A 23,271-nucleotide genomic window follows, 5' to 3' on the forward strand; every position below is an offset into this window, starting at 1 on the left:
TAATGTAGATAATGCATTAATTAACATATAAAAGTAACATATAAAATTAAAGATGAAGTAAATGTTAGCGTGTGGGCCTAGGTCAGTCTAACCTGAGCAGCTAACTAGAATTATAAAGTAGCCAGATGGTAGACTACTGGGTGGGTTTGATCTGTGCACCTAAGTCTGAGATCAAGGGGCTAGAGAGGGGCCAAAGCAACTAGACTAAACTTAACTAGTCTAAAATCATTTTTACCTTAACTAATAAAAATAAAGAAACTAATTTAGTTTAGACTACACCAAAACATTTACTATATTTTTCAATATAAAATTAAATAAACCCAAACAATCCAAAAAATAACAAATAAATCCCAGCTCTATAACCCTATCAAACCCAAACAATCCTAACAATAACAAATAAGCCCCAGCTCTATGACCCTACCAAACCCAAACAATCCAAATAGTAACCAATACGCTGTACGACCATACCAAACCTAAACTATTCTAAACCAAACTAGATCTAGATCTAACAACATATCAATGGCAGGAGTGCAGCAGTAAAAAGCAATGCACTCAACATCAGCTTAAAAGTGCTTAAAATAAAGAGCTGGAAAAAGCATTGCCCACCATTGTACATGGGTTCATCATATTGATATTATTGTGCAAATATTGTTTTTATCAGAACTTAATTTTAAATAGTTCTGCTGTAAATATATAAGAAAATATGACTATATGAAAGATATTTCAATATTAGATGTCTTGGCATGAAAATATATAGACAGTTTAACTAACCTTTTGTGGTGGTGTCTACATCTGATGTTCCAAGCTGAAACCTGACAGCCTCACTGCATGCCCCTCTATCTTGAGTGCTGAAAGGAATCACCTGCACCTGGTACTTTTCATTGGTCATAAGATCTTTGACCAACACCTCAGTGTCTTCTAAAACTGCCAACTGCTTAATAGTTCTATAAAAGAAAAAGAAATAAATCTATTAGGCAACTTGTTAAATCGATATTGATGTTTAAGATATTATAGAAGCCAAAGCATTACAAAAGATTATAGACATACTTGTGAGCTTATGCAAAAGGCTTGGTAAAACAAAGTCTAAGACTAAGAGTGCTCTACATGTGTAAATGTAGAAAATGTGTCTGGATGAAGAGGACTCTTCTAGTCAGTTAAAAGCAACATCAACAATCCACAAAAGAAAAGAGACACAACACACAGAGGTTCATTGAATAACCTGCAAATGTTTTGATCTTTTTCATGTTCCCTAGTTTTCAAGTAGCAACTCCCTAGTCAACAAGTAGCAACTCCCTAGTCAATAAGTTGCAACTCCCTAGTCAATAAGTTGCAACTCCCTAGTCAACAAGTAGCAACTCCCTAGTCAATAAGTTGCAACTCCCTAGTCAATAAGTTGCAACTCCCTAGTCAACAAGTAGCAACTCCCTAATCAACAAGTAGCAACTCCCTAGTCAACAAGTTGCAACTCCCTAGTCAACAAGTAGCAACTCCCTAGTCAACAAGTAGCAACTCCCTAATCAACAAGTAGCAACTCCCTAGTCAACAAGTAGCAACTCCCTAGTCAACAAGTTGCAACTCCCTAATCAACAAGTAGCAACTCCCTAGTCAACAAGTTGCAACTCCCTAGTCAACAAGTAGCAACTCCCTAGTCAACAAGTAGCAACTCCCTAATCAACAAGTAGCAACTCCCTAGTCAACAAGTAGCAACTCTCTAGTCAACAAGTAGCAACTCCCTAGTCAACAAGTAGCAACTCTCTAGTTAACAAGTAGCAACTCTCTAGTCAACAAGTAGCAACTCCCTAGTCAACAAGTAGCAACTCTCTAGTTAACAAGTAGCAACTCTCTAGTTAACAAGTAGCAACTCCCTAGTCAACAAGTAGCAACTTCCTAGGCAGCATGTAGCAACTCTCTAGTTAACAAGTAGCAACTCTCTAGTTAACAAGTAGCAACTCCCTAGTCAACAAGTAGCAACTTCCTAGGCAGCATGTAGCATTGATACAGTCTCACAGAGCAGGGAGCAAATGATAGAAAAAGAGTAAAAAAGAGAAGATCTTTACAAAATAATGAAAAACTTTATAGAGAAGAAATAATAAAAACAAAGGACAGTTCAGTGAATACATTCTATTAACATTAGATCTTGTTAGTGAAGTAGAACTTACTCTATTGTGTTATCATCTACCAATCTCTGCACTATGACAATATGGCCCTTTAATTTACTTCTATCAGAAGTTGACCATGACACTTGTGCACTTGTGTCTGATTTGGCTATAACCTTGACCTCACTGGGAAGTGGCAGATCTGTGAGAAAAGAAAAATAGCTTTAAATAGAGTACAATTAAAATTAATTAATTTTTTTTCTGCCAATAATACTATCAATAAGCCAGTGCTACAATGGCTAGACTTAAGAATGGATTTGAATGTTGTATCTTATACGAGTTATTTTGATTCTCCAACCAAATATGTTTTCTAAGATTTATAAATAAAAAGGAAATATTTTAAGAAAGATTTTTATATCAAATTGGGTTTCATGTTGGAAATAACATTTTATTTACATTGGAAACAATTTTTTTAAACAATTTGAATTTCTATGGCATGATTCTTTTGTTGTTTTTTTCTTTATAATCAATATTTTTTAATTTATTAAAACACAAAAAAATTAATTAAAGTTACAACATTATGGGGCTCTGTTAGGAATGTAAATAAAGAAAAAAAAAGGTATCAAGACATGGAAAGCCTTATGTTGAATGAATGCAAAGGATACAAGAAACAAAGAGCACTGGAGATGCAAATCACTTGGTAGTGCCTCAGTGGCTCTAGAGATTAAAGTTAAAGAAACAGCAAGTGAATTCTGCCATAACACAATTATAAGAATTTACAAAAAAATGGTCAAGTAAGTATAATAAAAATAAAAGTAAAATTTCTTTTTGACACCTAGCTATTATGTCAAGATTAAATACTTCTGTAAACCAGGATTGATCACAATGATTAAACGCTACTGTCTTTTGAATTAATGTCCCATTCTCATTATAGACCTATTACACTCACAAATCCCTAACTAAAGATCTTGGCATTCAAAGAAATTTATTATTGAAACCTTTAGTCACAATCCTCCCATATATTGCTGAATCTGAATGGAATTTCACTAATCTACTTGGTCTTTTAAGCCTAATTTGACATTTTGTTTTTACAGTTAGACTGATAGGGACAACACTACTTTGGTAATACTGATATCAAAATTGTGTATTTTAGTTCATGTAGTGGAGAACTGATATAGCCTACTGACCAAATAATTCTCTTAGTCATTATGTGCAAATTATAGAGGCTGCTGACCAAAACATTCTATACTGACCAAATGAAGGAGTAACAGCATGTGTGACTGTCTGTCGTGGTCTTGTGCTGACCCTTGCTTTGGCCATAAAAAAATAGGATGAGTTAGGTTTCAGTCCAGTGATTACTCCATAGCCTTGCTGAAAAGGAAATCACAATGATTCAGAAAAGGAAATAAATATGAGATTCAACTAGGCTGGAATAGAATTATTTCCATATAGATCTTGATCACATATCTTTTGATGCAAAATTTGCTTTGTTCGTTCTCACTTAGCTAGAGTTAGCACAATCTAGTGCTCATTTTTCAAAATCTGTAGCATTTTACTTTTACACAGACACTATCTTTTCCTTAGCAATTTCTCATGTGACTAAAGAGGCCAATCCTGGATATACAACTGTGGTTACAGTTTGGGCCTCTGTAAATACCAGATTTTTTAACACTTTCCCCTTTCTAATTCTGGTGTTTACCCCATCTGCAGTCCAGGACATTTTCTTTTTGATTGCTCTCCATGTGAATCTCTTAAGTTCTTCTTTTTCCCAACTGTTGTTTTCAATTCTGAAGAGCTTCATGTGATGTTTGTATACATCAGTAAACCTTAAAAATGGACAACCAGCAGGTCTCCTGACTTCTATTAGATCATCATACAGCATGTCTTGTGTGAGTCCAACTTGTGGCATTCTGTGAGCATGACAAACCCAGTCTTCTACTGATATTAATCCTGCATGTGTATTATATGGCAGTTATAAGCAGCTTTGTTTTTTAAACTAATTTTTTATATTTGGCATGTTGTTACCTTGATTCCATGGCTACATTATCTCCAATGAATGTGCTACAAGAAAAAGAATTCAACAACAGCCTCTAGCTAAGGGCACCATTTCATTGAGGCAGAAAACAGTGTGGGACAATTCCTTGCCAATAGTACCAACACCTATTGCACCAATGATTGTTTCTTGCAAACCAATAACATGTATAGGCCCTAGTCCTGTTAACAAATGAGCTGAAAATATCGATCAGAATCTATATAAGTTATAACCAGGTAATAACAGCAAAGAATGGTATGAACGTCACACTGATCTACAGGTTGGTTTGTACAATGTTTTATACGTTTCGGATGTTCCTTCAGAGTTCACGATAATCTAGATCTAGATCTACTTCCTTGCCCAAAACCTCCGGCAGGACGATGGGGCAGGGTATGAACCAGGGACCATCGAGAAAACATAACGACAGTCCGCACGACCAGGCAGTAGGCAGTCATGAGTCATACATGATTTCACAGTAACATTTTACCCAAACAACTTTTCTGCCAAGCACATAGACTAAAAAATAGATCTACATTGTACAAGCACACGGAATTCAATGTAGAATCAACTGAATTAATTAGATCTACCTTTTCATCGAATTCGTCAAGACGTTTCCAGTCGATGGCGCTCGCGTCAGAATACAACACGCGCAATACCTCCACAACAGCATCGCCAACTGTGTCCAGAGTGACAAGAATTGTGTCCGGTGTCAGTGGTACAGCATTCAAACTTATCTCAGGCGCTGGGGAAAACATTTAATAAGACTTCAACAAGAGTATCTGTCTAACTACCGAAATTGAACAAAATTGAGTGAATAAGGCTAGTAGCTGCACCTGTTAGACTAACGTCACGAAAAGAATGTTATAGTATCTTGAAATTACAGAAGTTCCTTCATATAGGCCTAATGTTGTAAAAGTTGAAAAATTCTTTGACTTAACAAGACACGTCACTATTAACACGCAGTTATTATTATTCTTTCTTTCTTTATTTTTTATTTTGTTTACATTTTTTAAATTATAGCCTTTTCCAAATGTTTTTCAAAAATCAGACGAATGGAAATCATAAAATCATATGTAGTTCTAGTAGCCTAGGTCATATTCTTTTTTGAATTAACGTCTGTATTTTATAAGATAAGATCTATGGTTCATTAGGTGAAGCTTTTTTAATACCGAAAATTCAAACTTTTACAGAAACGGGAGTTAAGAGAAGACCTACCAATATGCATCACAGCTTGAGAGTGAATAGTTTCAGTCCTGTCTCATTGTCCCTATCTCTCATATACAGATGTAGATCTAGTTTGTGAGTACTTACTGAATCCGTCGTGGCGATAGTCCAGAGTCTTGCTTTTTGGGCCCATCACTGGTGACGGTCCTTTGGTTAGTGCGGCCACTTCAATTTTGTATTTCATTTTGATGGGCAGGTCAGTCAAGACCGCTTCCCACATGTCCTCCTCATTAGGGGACTCCACCAGGACTTGCCCTTTAGATTTGTGTTTGCCAAAGCCCTAGAGAAATAGGTTTTGTGGCAACATTTTTTTTCTTCAACACGGTTTAAAAATATATACATTTGAAGGAAAATATTTATTAACCTATTAATAAATACGAATAAAAGCGGTGTTTATTTTCAGTTGAATGGGTTAGATCAGGGGTGGGCAAACCTTTTTCTACCGAGGACCACATTAAACAAATTTGGGCACTGGCGGGCCGCATAATTTTTTTTTACTCCCAATTGAGGAATTACAACAACAGTTAGCAATTTCTTGAAGTAATTTTACGAATAATTTTTTAGATTTTGTTATTTTGTCTTTTTACATCACAACATTTCACCACAAATGTGAAAACTTCGCAGCAAAGCTTTCTTAAGTATAGGAATACAGCATCTGGCAGTCATTAAACTTCTGTGGAAGAACTCACTGGAATTACTCTTTCAGGTCATAATTTGCTTGGAGGTGTGTCATCTGGAGCTGAATCAGCTTCTGCATTAAATGGTGAACTGATGGTATTGAAAACTAGTTCCACGTTCTTGACGTCAAATTCCACAATCAAGGAATCCAAGTAACTCTTGTAATTTCATCAATTTCACTAGAAATAGTTTCACCTTTCAGCTAAGGAAAATGATAAAATCTGATTTCACTTGCTGCCTCAAGAAGTGGAATAACTTTGTTTGAAAGGATTTAAGATGCACATACATTTCATTTGCAAACAAAACATTGCAATGTTTCCAATGATAAACATGAAGTCTGTCTTCAACTCTTCTTCGTTAGAAATATTAGTAATAAAGTCACAGTCAATGTCCTTCAATGAACCTAATTATTTCTTCCTTGAGATTCCTTATTCTTCTAGGCCAGCGGATACTACTGTGTAACCGAACATAGGAACTGCCAGTCAAGGCCGGCAGATAATTGGAGGCCCTTGGCAAAGTGAATTAGTTGACCTCAAATAAAAAAAAACTGCGACAACAGTAAAATTATTCCATTTATTGAAAACATATTGTACTTCAACAATAATATTGATGACAAGTTTCGCTATTTCTAATAAAATAATATAATAAATAATAAAACAGTAGTACATGCAAGGCCCTCACCATTTGGTGACCCTAAGCAGTTTGTCTATGACTAAGGCTGGCCCTGTGCCAATAATAAGATCATTGAGAAATCATTTCCAACAATATATTTGATATTCAATGCTTTACTTTATGAAAAAGCCTGTTTTTCTTAGTCAAAACACGAGCTCCATTAGTTGTTACACTTGCCATCTTGTACAAGCCGACCCAACACTTTCAACACAGTTTTTGATAGAATTGAATAAATACTAGCTTGTGTTTGTCTTTGACTGAATGTTTCGAAATATTGCCACTAAGAATAGTCTTCGTTTACTTTAAACTTTTTAGAATGAACTTTAAAGACAATGTTTCTTTAGCCTCTTCATGATAAGTCATAAGAATCAAAAGTTTCAACAATTTCTAGATCTATAGATATTTACAATTATTTATTTAAATATATTTGCGTTTTTATATGTGTAATGTGTGGGAACACCTGATTTCTTTAGGCGTCGGCGGGCCGCATAAAACACTTCGGCGGGCCGCATGTGGCCCGCGGGCCGTAATTTGCCCCTGGGTTAGATAATAGGCCTAAATAGTGCAGCTGCCATTTTTGCAAACCAAAATTTATTAATTATTTAAATCTCAAAGTATTTCTCTATACAAAGTACTAACAAGACCGAGCAGCAGTCAGAATACTCTTTAAAAAAAAAAGGCAGTACTTCATTCATACAAATAACAGAGTGATTATTTTTCTCTTAAAAAATTAGTGAATGTTAGATTTTTTTTTAATTGAACATTTTTCCCGAGAAATATTATCGTTTAAGCAAATATATATACCTACTAGAATTTATAATATTTCAATGATAGATCTTTGGATCTAGACATAGAAGAAGATGAACTAAATGTTCATGAACATTAATTTATTAAACTCTACAATGAAAGCGAATATGCACGTTCAAGATGGACATTTTCTAGTTCTGTGAAGCCAAATTTAAATGTATTTATTTTCATATTTTGACAAATTACAACCGTCAAACAAGAGTTTTCCCAATAAGGTCAAATAGCTAGTAATTATTTTCCAAATGATCTACACCAACTGTAAAATTTCTAGGAAAATCGTTAGAGCCGTTTTCAACCCACCCAGAATGCTCCACGAAGGTACGATTTGAATAGAGGCATTGTAAAAATAAACTAGATATATAGTTCATTACGCAGGTCTACTTATCAGATAAAGATATAGTGCTGAGCAAATCATTGCATTCAATATTAACCAGAAAAAGCGTGTTAAATTTTATCAATAGTATGTGAAAACAATGACAGCACTAAATCACAGCGCGGCAGGACGGCAACTAAAAATGTCAATATATAAAGAGACCATAGAATATTCAGTTGTTTCATTCAATAGCAGACAACTCTACCCGTTTGAGCTAGTATATTTGAATCCTACCTCGTAAAACACTTTAAAGTTATAGGTGTCGCCACTGTGTAAAGGTTTAGGAGGCAGCCATTTGACTAGGATGGAAGAATTAAAACCTGGCTCGGCTTCTACTTTCATTGGAACTCCGGGAACAGCAGCATCTGTCACAGCAAGAAGAAATCGTCACTTTAAACACATCAACATAGATGGCTTTTACTTTGATCTATGAGCCACTTTACTTTTGTGAACAAAGGAATTTTGCGTGATTATATATATAAATATATATTCTATGTATACATTTGTATACTTTTGCTTGACTAGTGAAAATAGAATTTGATTTTTTAAAATATATCTTATTTATTCACCTTAACAATAATGCATCATTTATATCTGAAAATACTTCTCAGTTTGACATAAAAATATGAAAGAGTCTGTATCATTTTGTTTCTTATTTTACGCTTTACCGGCACAAGTCTATATCTCTTTGTTAAGAAGAATGCTAAATACCTGCAGGCCATACTTTCCACACTCTGCCAGTTCTCAGTTTAAGAATACCCCCCCCCCCCCAAAAAAAAAAGGAGTTCGAGGGTATTATAACTGAACTAATCAAAACGATTTCTTTAGAAATTATTTGTACAAAAAAACAACCTAAAGAAATACATAGACTCTTAAAAATAGTTGGTTGGAAGCTGAAAGTTAAACCCGGGCAGGGGTAGATCATCGATACGTGAATATAGAAACTATAGGAGAAACTATTGGAATAATTGATTGCGACAAAAAGACGTTAGTTTTCTGTTTACCGATTCTCCTATTCTTACTTGTTTTCTTAGGTAAATGGCCTACTTTGGGTCTCCCTCTCTCCATTACTTTAAACACTTTAAACTACACAGGGACATTTATTATTTTGTTCTAATCTCTCTGATAGCTGGGAAGCAATTAGAATAGACTTTGAAATAAAGCGTGTCGGTTATAAAATTTTGTCTCTTTTCTCCCAAAGTGATACAGTGGATGGAGATGAATCTTTCTTCTTTCTTAATTTTTTTTGCCGTAAAAAAATTTGGTTTCGCTAATTTAAATATTTTATTTAATTTTGTTTTCTTATGTTTTCTTCAAATTATTCTTTCTAAGAATACAAATCTTTTCTATTCATTTCTTCTATCTCGTTTTTCACTATTTTATTATACGTTGCTTTAGAGTTGAACAAAGCCAGCAGTGCTGTACCCTTACGTACATATCTCTCTCCCAAACATAGGTAGCCTACATACCCATACTTCCCTACCCCCTAAACAAATTAAATCCACGTTCACTCTGTGAAACATGAATATAACTGACTGAGAACTGGGCTGAATGTTGACAGTGGGATGAAGAAAAACACAATTAATTTAAGATAATTGAACGCTAGACCATGGCTAGACTTTCACAAATTTTCCGACTTCCTATACAGCAACTAGGCGTGCTGCTATTGAAAACAAATTGGAGATCGCGGAAGTGCTCAAAGCTGTATTTGTTTTGTCCTGCATTTCAAATAAAAGATTAGCATTGTAACTCAGGTTTTGCTGGGAATTTCATTGTATTCAAATGATCATTAGCACACTTCTTTTTTAATTTAATTAATTGAAACCGGAAATAGTTCGAGCTAGGATTTTATTTTTTGAAAAGGGAATTGTGTCACAAGTCTAAAACAGTGGTTCCTAAGCTGTTTTTTCCTGGGACCCCATACTGTTCTGATACGCGTGCTACGAGCCGAACCGCCGCCAAAAAAAAAAAATGTAACCGAGTCTCTGCGTCTTCATTATGCATTGTGGGGTAGAAGTTTTGAGTGGCCGAATAGGACCAAATCACGGGCCGGATATAGTAGTTTAGGGCATCACTGACAAATGACTTCAAGATTACAATGAATGTATAATTCAGCTCAGTTTTATAATAAACTTAAAGAGAATAATGTTTTTTTTTAAAATTACATATTGAAATAACTACAAGCCTAAAATTAAATAGTGTGTGGGGGGTGGGTTGTTGTTTTTAATTTTTATGTTAATTTATCAGCGAGTAATTGTTTTAGCATAGTAAAACCAATTTCTTTCAACACCCTGTCTAGCGTGAACACCTACCAAGGGCTCATACAATTGTTTTTCTCTTGATAATTTTAAGTTTCTTGTAAATTTTATTTGATCAGTAATGCAACTATAAGATATCAACTCCAACGAAAACAAGCTACAAAATAGAGATACTCTAAATCAGTGATGGCCAAATCCGCCCCGCTACTTTTTTTTTTGTTTTTTCAATGAAAAACAAATACAGATTGTTATTACGAGTTGAAATATTGGTGTAAAAGAAAAAAAAATCTGTAACTGGAGAGTTTGTCTGCATGCGTTCCTTGAAGGGAGCAAGAAAAGGGCCAGACATTTTTCTTTAAATTTGTGATCCAGGAATTTTGAAAGTACATGTATCAGGAATATATAACATTATGAAAGATAGAGCTCCAAATGTAATTAAAATATCGGAAATTGAAATTGTCAATGTAAACAACCCATAAAATAATATTGTTTTCCTGCACTGCACACCAAGACATCCTTTGTAAATTCCCTTTTGACTATTGCAGGAGTTCCTTCATTATATGCAATCTGAACACTCCGACATGCTTTACTATACGAAAGTCAAATAACTAAATGCAAGGCACTTGGTGTGATTTCGAGCGAGTTTGGACATTTCCCAAATTTTATTTCTAGTGCTAAGAGAATGGCTACAAAGCAACTTCCTGTATTTATGTGCAGAAAACAAAATATGTGACAGCAATAGATTGACGTCAAGATCTCAGAGCACTCTTAAGAATAAGTACCTGCGAATTGCAAGCAAATCATGAGTACTATCAAACCACTCACAGCTTAATAGATGGGATGAAAAGTTTTCATGGACCTAGATTTAATGCAAAATTTCTGAATTTTCATATAATATATGATTTTGTGAATGTACATTTGTCATTACTTTCAGCAACAATCTATTTATATTCGTGTACAAAAGAATGGTTTCCAAGACTGTGCATATTGATTTAGTGAGCCCTTTTTATGTAGCGAGTTAGATATATTTAAATAGAGAATCATTGATTATGCTTGCGTGGAATTTCTTACCCAGTTTGGTAGTGTCCAGTCTGGCTATCTTGGATTTCGGTCCGTAAAACATGGAAGGCAGCTCATTTGTACCTTCCATAAAAGTAGGTGCCACCTGGAAAACAAAGTATTATTAGCATGGGACAAATCTCAATCAGCCTAGTCTGACATTGCATTCTGACAATGGTCAAATAAAACTGAACATTCTAACGTCATTAACGTCTTGTCTACGAAACGACCAACTTTGGCCCCTATAAGAAAAAGTGAAAACAATTAACAGGTAACAACATTTGGTCGTAGGCCTAAATATACCACCATGTGATGGACTGTCTATAGTCTAATTGTTAACATCATTGAAAAACGAATTTTTAACATTAACTTCAGTAAAAGTTATTGAAAGCCTCAAACTATTTCAAATTTGATGTTTAATACCGCTTGTACAGTTTTTTATAATTTTAATACATGTTGTATATTACACAATAAAACGTCTAGTTAGTGATACATCTAAGTTGTTTCAAAGCAGTCTGAAAAAAAGATATTTTGCTTCGTTTACTTATGACAATAAATATAGAATTCTCCCAACGGTCACACTTCGTGCCTGGTTGTAAGACTTGTGTAATATCCTAGAGGTTGTGTTATATTTGATTTCTTGACAAACATTGTACTTTTTAGAAGAGAGTTCAACTAGTTCCATCATTGAAATCACTTTTTCTCCTTCATTTTATTTTTCTGTTATTTGTGTTACTGACACCAGAAATATTGATCTTATTTTTTATATTCCGTTCATTCCTATTTTGAAATTGAATGGAGAACAAGGTTGTAGCTATAGCCTAAGATTGAAGTTTGGTTTTTATTCCCCCCCCCCCATTTAAATATTTTAAACATACTTTAAGCTAAATGTACGCTACCTCCATTTAAATATTTTAAACATACTTTAAGCTAAATGTACGCTACCTCCATTTAAATATTTTAAACATACTTTAAGCTAAATGTACGCTACCTCCATTTAAATATTTTAAACATACTTTAAGCTAAATGTACGCTACCTCTATTTAAATATTTCAGACATACTTTAAGCTAAATGTATGCCACCTCCATTTAAATATTTTAAACATACTTTAAGCTAAATGTATGCCACCTCCATTTAAATATTTTAAACATACTTTAAGCTAAATGTACGCTACCTCCATTTAAATATTTTAAACATACTTTAAGCTAAATGTACGCTACCTCCATTTAAATATTTTAAACATACTTTAAGCTAAATGTACGCTACCTCCATTTAAATATTTTAAACATACTTTAAGCTAAATGTACGCTACCTCCATTTAAATATTTTAAACATACTTTAAGCTAAATGTACGCTACCTCCATTTAAATATTTTAAACATACTTTAAGCTAAATGTACGCCACGGAGACAAACATTTTGACGACCAGTTAGTAATAGGCTACAAGGTCTTGTACAAAATGTAGGATAGACGCATTGACGTCATTTATGTGAGATTGACGCATTTGGGTCTGAGAGTAACGGGAGCACCATTTCGGTCTGAGACTAAAGGCTTAAGTAAGTTGTGTCTTATTTTATTAAATACAGACGTTACTTCAAAAACAAAAAATGATTACGTCAAACGCGTGTTTCTATGTCTGAAGGTAACCACGTTGACACATGGGGTCTAGATCTAACAATTACTGCGCTTGGGTCTGAGACTAAACTAACAACCAACTTGGAAGGCTGTGAATAAGCTTTAGATGTCTACACTAGAGAAACAATATAGTTAAGTGAATCATCAGCTCTAGGTGTATAAGCAAATGAATGGCATTATTAAATCTTATGCAAAAAGAACATGGGAGACTAACCACGCCCCTCTTCGCTGAGTAACATCGTCACTGGAGATAACCAAAGTATTACCTTCATCGTGTGGTGTCAGTAATATAGGGCGAAGTATTTGCCTCCAGCACCTGGACCACTAAACGGAACCACGTGCTCTTCACCTCCTGGCCCGGAAAGAACGACTTTTTGCAATAACTTAAATTGCACTGGCCTTTAGAACTATTGGCATGTCAGAATGTCATTAGTGTGACTTTCTTATAAACGCATGACGGCGACCCGTTGTTTTCTACTGTAATGTGAAAAGCACTGTAAACTTGAACATATTTTGGGTTAACCAAAAGCCAGTTAGTCTACAGCCTAAATCTGTAAAGTTCCCCTACCTGTTAAATAGATGTAAGCTAACAGCAATCAAAGGGAGACAAACTGTTACCTCGGTTCACTTTCATCATTTTATTCCTTGCTTTGTGAAGCCAAGAAAAAAAAAATAAGGGTGGCCAGTGTGATGGTTAGTTAATAAAAATAGCTTTTTTTCCCCATGCCCCGGGGGTGGGGGATATTTAGACTTAAATCCTCTCGCGCCGTTCGGCGCATAGGGCTGCAAGCTATCGCCACAGAGATCGGAGTGGGGGGGGGGGTAGTATTGAATCTACATAATATTTCGTAGTAGAGGTTAGAAAAGAAAGGTACTCGACGATGTCCGACACTTTACGATTGGAAAGTTTGTTGTTCTATAGAACTCATTAATGTACTTCCAGTTCTTTCAAGAGATAGGCCTACGTAATTTTGTATGGCTGCGATAAATCTCCAAATGCAGCGAGGTTTTTCAAAATGCTTTAACCCTCAACCACAGATCTTCATAAGTTGTTTTCTAATGATTGCAGACAGCAGCCATGGAAATTTAAGATTCTCGCCAAAGTTTCAGTAAGGTTCGATTGCAGCTGACAGAACCTGCGCTTAGTAGACTAGACCTGTTCCTACTATTTCTGCAAAGATCATAGAAGGCCACCTTGACCTGCAATATATGTGGACGGGAGTGTCTCTCTAAAATAGGGCTCCACAGCTATATGAAAAAGTGTTCGAGATGAACCATAGTCGTTCTACGACTAAAGGAGGTCAATAATAATAATAGATCTGTTTACTAGAATTATTTGACTAAGATTAATCTACGCCTAAAGGAGGTCAATAATAATAATAGATCTATTTACTAGAATTATTTGACTAAGATTAATCTCTTTGTCATTTGAATTGTGTTGCCCAGCCTCTTTGTGACAAGCTTGTGACTTGTCTAGACCGTGTAACTTAAAAATGAAACCGAGGCACTGTGGTTTCATTTCTAAATGTAAGCAGATATACCATTCCCAGATATGGACCAGGGTGCGTAAATTGGCCATCACTGCCTTAGATCTCAAGTACTTTTCTTATAGTTTTACGGTAACCACGGGAAATCTGCATTTCTCATTAATCTTCGGACTCGAAGACAAGCCTTATTATTATTATTATTATTATTATTATTAAGGTAACCTTTGCATGTACACTATGTTATTGGCCAGGAAAACTTACCGAGATTTCATAGATTTTATCAGGAAACAAATCCTGAAGTAAAAATTCTCCCGCTTTGTTTGGCTTGGTTTTTGTATCTTCAAATTCTTTGGTTCTATTTGTACTGGTGTCAGTGACAAATAGTCTGTAAGTCTTGACCAGATTGGCGTGTCGTTTGGGAGGATTCCATTTGATGATTGCTTCGTGTTGTCTGACCATTTTGGCCGTCACATGTAAAGGTTCCGATGGATCTATCAGATAAAGCACTAGTTAAAATATGTATGTATTTCAAAAAAGTCTTCCTCCTTTCTTGTTTTTCTTGCTCTGAAGAATTTTCTACTTCTTGCGATTCCAAAAAAAAAGTTTTAAGGGAGGTAAGTATAAAACAAAAATGATTTAGTTAATTAAGTTAATTTTTAAAAAATATAAAAATAAAAAATATAATTTAAAAATTTGTGAATTAGGTTACTATATATATATATATATATATATATATATATATATATATATATATATATATATATATATATATATATATATATATATATATATATATATATATATATATATATATGTATATATATATATATATATTTGTTTATTTATTTATTTATTTATATATATATATATCATATTGTAGTAAATCAACTACAATACAAGACCGAAATCCTGGCACAAGACGTCGCAGAAATACCTATATTACAAACTGAAAACTACATCCTTTCAGTGGTGCAGGAATTTACCTACTTGGGTTCAACAATTGTCAGTAGCCTAGACTTAGACATCGAGCTGACAAAAAGGATAGGAAAAGCTACCACAGCATTGGCAAAACTCTCCAAGCGCGTCTGGGAAAATGGTAAATTGACCACAGCGACCAAAATCCTAGTCTACAACGCCTGTGTTGTGAGCACTCTCCTTTATGGCAGTGAAAGCTGGTTAACATACATGTACCAAGAGCACAGATTGAATAGTTTCCACTTGCGCTGCCTGAGACGCATAATGGGCATCTCTTGGAGGGACCATGTCTCCAATCAGGAAGTTTTGAGATTGGCCAATATGAACAGCATGTATGCTCTCCTGACACAAAGAAGATTACGCTGGCTCGGACATGTCACCCGCATGCCAGATGGTAGAATCCCGAAAGATATCTTATATGCTGAGCTTGTGGAAGGAGTCAGACCCAAGGGCCGCCCAAGACTAACATATAGAGATGTCTGCAAGCGAGACATGAGAGCCACAGGCATCAGCGAAAGTATGTGGGAAAACATAGCTAAAGACCGGAGTGCATGGAGACAGACTGTGCGTGCTGGGACAACCCTTGCTGAGAACAAAAGAATTGAAGCGGCCTTAATCAAGAGGGAAAAAAAGAAAGCTGCCCTGTCCGCTAGCCCTAAATCAGAGGAATACACATGTTCGAATTGTGGCATAGTCTGCCGTTCTAGAATTGGCTTGATTAGCCACACCAGATTCTGCCCCGTCTCAAGATTAAGCCAAAACCAGTGACTCATTTGGGCGCATCCATTGCCTTTCGAGACAATCAACTAAAATACAATTTAACAACTGTGGGTCCGAGAACAATAATAATAATTCTATAATGTATTTAGCACTTTCAAAATGAAATATGCAAATAGCATATACCAATATCCTTCCGATTTTAGGCATCATGTAATACGTCACTATGGATTTCATGCAAATTATACACAGGCGCAGAGATACTTTGCTAGAGAAAATAAAATTATAAATTCTTGTATCCTATAGGTAACACAAGCTGTTGCTTAGAGCCCTCAAGATAAAGCTCTCAAATAGAATTTATTAACTTATAATGGACCCCAAAAGAGCCCGAAATCTTTAATAGCTTAGGGCTCTTTAAGTCTAAATAAGGCACAGACCATCTTATTGTGGGAGATGTAAGTTTTAAGAAGAAAAAAAATCTACCGTCACGAATGAAACTTCTTTGTGTGGGAACATCTTTCTTAAACACATCGAGACTATGGGTTTTTTTTATAGCACATTTAAGAAACTATTGGTTTTAAGTTGTCTGTCTGTCTGTTGTTCTGTTACGTTAGATGTAAAAAAAACAACGCTATTTAATATTAGATTTTACCATTGACATTGTTGTGTTTAATATAGAGGCCACGACTGCTTTTGTTCCTCGGATACCAATTCCTTTTTTTTAAATTAAATAATTGCATTTGTTTCATACACATTCCATTTCTTTTGAACAAGATTAAAAAGTAGGACAATTGTATAGCAATACGTTTCATTCAAACGTGAGATTGTCACAAATACTTCCGTTAAATCCATTCCAGGTTTCTGAATATAAAGTAAAGTTCCCCTTTCAAACCTTACGATCTATAGGGCAGATGATGTAAACGTCGTCTGTTTCTGTGGCTCAATGTTAACGAGAGGGTGAAGTGGCCAGCACAACGACCAACCGCCTTTACTTTTCCCCAACTAACGCCAGGTGGCCATTAGAGCTGGGTGGTCTCAAACGCGCCCTAAAAATCCAGGATTTGAACTCGGGACGCTTCGGTTTGAAAACCAAGCGCTTCACCACTCAGCCTCTTAGGTTTCTGAATATATTGACACTTTTTTTTTCAAGAACTACGACTTTTTTTTTTAAATATTATAAAAGAAAATGTAAATGTCAAACAGTTTACTTATATCTAATGAACATCAGACTGTACAAGACACAGACAACACACAGACAGACTTACTGACGACAATAAGTTCTATCGTTTGGTTTTTCTTTCCATCAGAGCACACGTAGTGTCCACTGTCTGTAAGCTGGATCTTGTCTATAATTTTTAAGCTTAACTTTCTGTCCACAGGGTCCACTACAGTTCTAGATCGAGACTTCAGATATGCATCCTCTCGCTTAGAAAACCATGTCTGGAAAAAAAAAGCTTACATAATATTTCCTCCTTTACAAAGCAAATTAAACTTGTTTAAGTTTTGGTGTCTTCAAATCTGTTCATTCATTTTACTAATCTTGTATAGTAATAATCTCCCTTGCGTTTAATGTCTAGACCAGAGTTACACGTTGTCAGCAAAATACCCCATTACGAGACTTTATGTACTCCGAGAGACTTTCTCTTATCCAATGTCGTAGCTAGGAATTTGAGATCATTTGGGGGCCAGGGGGGCTTGACCTCTTTCGGAGCCCCTGCGTTTTCCGTAATATTTAATGTAAAATACAATTTTGAATACTCATTTGGGCCCCCCTCAAGTGGGGGCCAGGGGGATTCTCAAATTCTCCCCATTCCTCCCTCACCCTAGCTACGCCACTGCTCTTATCTTACAGATGTACTTACTAATTCAAAAGCATAATAATGGCGCTATTCCCTTCCAATAATACCAACAGGCCCAGCTATTGCCCCAGGAGAGCGCGTAACTCATGTTGGCAAAAAGACTGGTCTAGACTTATTGAAATTAATTGATTATATTTCCGAGTATATACAGAATTGTTCTCACCAAAGTATCTTGAGAGGATGCAGCCATACAAGGAAGTTTAGCAACGCCGCCTACTTGAACATAGTACTTGGAGGGCGTAAATAATGTTGGTTTTTCTGTGACAAGAGAATGAAACTGTGTCATTACTGTTCATTAGGTATGTAATGTTACAATGATGTAATGTGGAAATTAATGAGGGTCATCTATTATTTGAGAGACATTCCACATGTACAAACCACATTTCCAAGATAATGTCCTTATTATCTACATAAATTTTACATTACCTGCATAAATTATACGTTACCTACATAAATTACACATTACCTACATAAATTACACATTACCTACTAGGCACTCGTTAAAGTGAAACAAACAAAATATTAAAAATCCCTTTTTTTTTTAAAATATCTATGGCAAGGACTACACTCTTACAACTATATCTGTCAATACTGTAGAAGTTATTTCCCCTTTTTGATATCAAACAAAATAATTAATTACCTTTAATTAATTGACTGATTGGTTACTTTTTTTAAAAATTGATTCATGTTTTGTTAGATACATTAAATAATTGTTCAAAGCATTGGGCGGGGACAAGGAGGCAAGATGCCCTGGGTGGGGCGCCACACGCAGCCTATATTTCTATGTGATATTCATGGAAAATAAGCGGGGGTGCCAATGAAGTACATTGCCCCGGGCGCACGTTTTGCTCACGACGCCTCTGGTTCCTAGATCTCGGTCTAGTCATGCATGTTTACCAATAACTTAAATTCTGCCAAGTCTTTGTTTTTCTGTCTGACTTGTACTGCAAAGAATCAATTGGTTTCAAACAGTATTACTATCAAGGAAATGAATGTAAAAAAAAACAAAACATGCCAAATTCCTTATTAGCGCAATCTTTAGATTGGGGACACTGTGAATTCCATAGCAATTACTTTTTGTGACAAGCACACATTAGATTTAGCTTTGCAGTCACATTTTCTGAAACACTGACCACTACAAAGAAATAGTCTTATTGCTGCTTGACATAAAACAAATCTTTACAGCAGGGACATTTTGTATCTTTCAAAGTCTCTCTTTGCAATTCTGCCAGTGACACGACATTGGCGTGCTTAACATTACAACTATTCAGATTTTCTTTGGCTTGCTTATTAAACGTAAGAATTGCCGTTGTACTTTAAGTGTGTATCATTTGTCTATTGGCAACAGAAAGTACTTTACAAGAGTGCTAATCCTATTGGCAACAGAAAGTACTTTTCAAGAGTGCACGCCATGTCAGCAAACAATTTGTGTACTTTTTACTTTTTAAAGTAGATTTTATGACCTAATATTGTCAGCTAAAGGTTGTTTCTGTAGAACTGCATGCGAGATTTTTGGCAGTGATAAGTTTATTTAATTTTTATTTTGACCATGTAGTGTCCTGTGTCCTTACATATACAGATCTTGGTGTCCTTACATGTATAGATATTGGTGTCCTTACATGTACAGATCTTGGTGTCCTTAAATGTACAGATCTTGTTGTCCTTACATGTACAGATCTTGGTGTCCTTACATGTATAAATCTTGGTGTCCTTACATGTATAAATCTTGGTGTCCTTACATTACAGATCTTGGTGTCCTTACATGTACAGATCTTGGTGTCCATACATGTATAAATCTTGGTGTTGTTGTGGGCTAATCTAATCTGACTTCGACTAAGTATCAATAATTAATTAACATTAGCCACAGAACATTACAAAATAGATATACTTGATAACAACATTCAGTTCTATAAAATGAGACTTAATTAACCACTGGGAAATCCGTCCAGTCTTTCTAAAACGTCGCTATAACTAACTACTATTCAATTACTATTCAAAACAAAGCCTACTTCTAACATAACGCCATGTTGGTCTCTTGTTCGCCTAAGTCTACTACGTCATTAGTCTGTCTTACTACGTCATTACTTTTACCGTCGCTAAAACTATACACAATATATTTAACTAACAAAACTAACCTACTCTCTAAACTAGTACATTACAGTGTCCTTAGATGTATAAATCTTGGTGTCCTTACATGTACAGATCTTGGTGTCTTTACATGTTCAGATCTTGGTGTCATTACATGTACAGATCTTGGTGTCATTACATGTATAGATCTTGGTGTCCTTACATTACAGATCTTGGTGTCCTTACATGTATAAATCTTGGTGTCCTTACATTACAGATCTTGGTGTCCTTACATGTACAGATCTTGTTGTCCTTACATGTACAGATCTTGGTGTCCTTACATGTACAGATATTGGTGTCCTTACATGTATAAATCTTGGTGTCCTTACATGTATAAATCTTGGTGTCCTTACATTACAGATCTTGGTGTCCTTACATGTACAGATCTTGGTGTCCATACATGTATAAATCTTGGTGTCCTTAGATGTATAAATCTTGGTGTCCTTACATGTACAGATCTTGGTGTCCTTACATGTATAAATCTTGGTGTCCTTACATGTATAAATCTTGGTGTCCTTACATTACAGATCTTGGTGTCCTTACATGTACAGATCTTGGTGTCCATATATGTATAAATCTTGGTGTCCTTAGATGTATAAATCTTGGTGTCCTTACATGTACAGATCTTGGTGTCCTTACATGTATAAATCTTGGTGTCCTTACATGTATACATCTTGTTGTCCTTACATTACAGTTTTGGTGTCCTTACATGTACAGATCTTGGTGTCATTACATGTATAGATCTTGTTGTCCTTACATGTACAGATCTTGGTGTCCTTACATGTATAGATCTTGGTGTCCTTACATGTACAGATCTTGGTGTCCTTAAATGTATAGATCTTGTTGTCCTTAAATGTATAGATCTTGTTGTCCTTACATGTACAGATCTTGGTGTCCTTAAATGTATAGATCTTGGTATCCTTACATGTATAAATCTTGGTGTCCTTACATTACAGATCTTGGTGTCATTACATGTACAGATCTGGGTGTCCTTACTTATATGTACAGATCTGGGTGTCCTTACATTATAGATCTTGATGTCCTTACATGTACAGATCTTGGTGTCATTACATTATAGATCTTGTTGTCCTTACATGTACAGATCTTGGTGTCCTTACATGTATAGATCTTGGTGTCCTTACATGTACAGATCTTGGTGTCCTTACATGTACAGATCTTGGTGTCCTTAAATGTATAGATCTTGGTATCCTTACATGTATAAATCTTGGTGTCCTTACATTACAGATCTTGGTGTCATTACATGTACAGATCTGGGTGTCCTTACTTATATGTACAGATCTGGGTGTCCTTACATTATAGATCTTGATGTCCTTACATGTACAAATCTTGGTGTCATTACATTATAGATCTTGATGTCCTTACATGTACAGATCTGGGTGTCCTTACATTATAGATCTTGATGTCCTTACATGTACAGATCTTGGTGTCCTTACATTATAGATCTTAATGTCCTTACATGTACAGATCTGGGTGTCTTTACATTATAGATCTTGATGTCCTTACATTATAGATCTTGATGTCCTTACATTATAGATCTTGATGTCCTTACATGTACAGATCTAGGTGTCCTTACATGTATAGATCTTGATGTCCTTACATGTACAGATCTTGATGTCCTTACATTATAGATCTTGATGTCCTTACATCATAGATCTTGATGTCCTTACATGTACAGATTTTGGTGTCCTTACATTATAGATCTTGATGTCCTTACATGTACAGATCTTGATGTCTTTACATTATAGATCTTGATGTCCTTACATTATAGATCTTGATGTCCTTACATGTACAGATCTTGATGTCCTTATATTATAGATCTTGATGTCCTTACATTATAGATCTTGATGTCCTTACATGTACAGATCTTGATGTCATTACATGTACAGATCTTGATGTCCTTACATGTACAGATCTTGATGTCCTTACATGTACAGATCTTGGTGTCCTTACATGTACAGATCTTGGTGTCCTTACATGTACAGATCTTGGTGTACTTTAATGTATTTACTGAGGCCGAGATGTTATTTTTTACATCACCGAAAATTAGAATCAATTGTAATTTCTATTCATCTTTTAATAACATTGAACTGAAAATATACGGTTTTATAGCTATCTATATTTAGTTGAAGTGATTACCTAGTTCTTTACACAAAGTATATAGGGGACTAATTCAACTTCTACTACCGAGCCTGTCAAGTACAATTTCTTTCCTTTGTTCTATACCAAAGAAAATAATTGTCGATATTTAATAATTAATTGGTTGTTTTTTTTTTATTCTTGTATTGTCTGTACAATTTCAACTTGATCCAAGATTGGGGAGTGGGAGACATAAAGTTTACAAGCATTTTACCAGACAGACAGACAAACACACAGAATGATTAGATAAGCTTTGTGAAAAGAAAAAAAATTACGACCAAACATTAAAAACATACTAGAATCAATAAGAAATATAAATATAGAGAAATATAAATATAATTTGGTAATTAATGTATGAGGTAGCATAGTTCTTACCTTGAGCTGCTAAAACATGTACAATGTAACCAATAAGGACATAGAACAGTAGCAATGTTGTATTTAAGTTAGGAGCCATACTAAACGAATGTTATAATTTAATGGTCGTTAGTTATCACAGCGTTTCATTTGGACATCATCTGAACTAATAACAATAACAAAACAGCACACAATCCTATTGGAGCCGGCTCCACTCATCAAAGTGAGCGTAAAACAATTGTATTAGAAGGGGAGCGCTTCTTTCAGGAACAACAAAAAAAAAAATTGGGAGGGGGGGAAGGAGTGCATCAGATGAGATTTCACACACACACACACACACACACAGAAATGATTTGATATAAAACAGCAAGGTGGGGTAGAGATGTAGATCTTCGCAAGAAACGTGCAGGTGTGTGTGTGTGAGGTGTGTGTGTGTGAGGTGTGTGTGTGTGAGGTGTGTGTGGGGGGGGGAGTAGACAACGGGGTAAAGTTCATGGGTCACTAAGCCCCGATGTTTGAGTGATCCCTGATACCCTAGGCCACCTCTAACCCATCCCTCAAGGGCTAAGTGAAGTCTTGCATTCCCTTTGTTGTTGAAGCTATCGCCCTGATAGCCTGCTTACCTCCACCACCCCCCTACCCCCAACCACATTATATATTTTTCTTCCAGCCGTTAGCCTGGTTTCCTTATTTCTTGCGCCCCTCTTTTGTATTTTTTTTTCTTTCTGTAAGACTTCATTGCTTCCCTTTGTTTTAGGCAA

At 35.4% G+C, this 23,271-nt stretch overlaps 1 protein-coding gene across 1 annotated transcript in view; it reads right to left on the minus strand.

The window, feature by feature from the left end:
• The window catches only part of LOC106053445 (uncharacterized), a 68,782-nt gene extending 46,014 nt beyond the window's left edge, over positions 1 to 22,768 (minus strand). The window contains exons 1-11 of the mRNA XM_056031275.1: positions 22,532 to 22,768; positions 18,036 to 18,130; positions 17,279 to 17,453; positions 14,583 to 14,812; positions 11,212 to 11,305; positions 8,117 to 8,247; positions 5,440 to 5,632; positions 4,716 to 4,870; positions 3,350 to 3,467; positions 2,160 to 2,298; positions 772 to 944 (exon numbers count right to left, since the gene is read on the minus strand). Coding sequence (XP_055887250.1) covers positions 772 to 944; positions 2,160 to 2,298; positions 3,350 to 3,467; positions 4,716 to 4,870; positions 5,440 to 5,632; positions 8,117 to 8,247; positions 11,212 to 11,305; positions 14,583 to 14,812; positions 17,279 to 17,453; positions 18,036 to 18,130; positions 22,532 to 22,610 — 1,582 coding nt within the window. The 5' untranslated portion in view covers positions 22,611 to 22,768. The remainder of the gene's footprint in view (positions 1 to 771; positions 945 to 2,159; positions 2,299 to 3,349; positions 3,468 to 4,715; positions 4,871 to 5,439; positions 5,633 to 8,116; positions 8,248 to 11,211; positions 11,306 to 14,582; positions 14,813 to 17,278; positions 17,454 to 18,035; positions 18,131 to 22,531) is intronic.
• Positions 22,769 to 23,271: the final 503 nt, after the last annotated feature.

Source organism: Biomphalaria glabrata, chromosome 5 (genome assembly GCF_947242115.1).
Source record: "Biomphalaria glabrata chromosome 5, xgBioGlab47.1, whole genome shotgun sequence".
Taxonomy (NCBI): domain Eukaryota; kingdom Metazoa; phylum Mollusca; class Gastropoda; family Planorbidae; genus Biomphalaria; species Biomphalaria glabrata.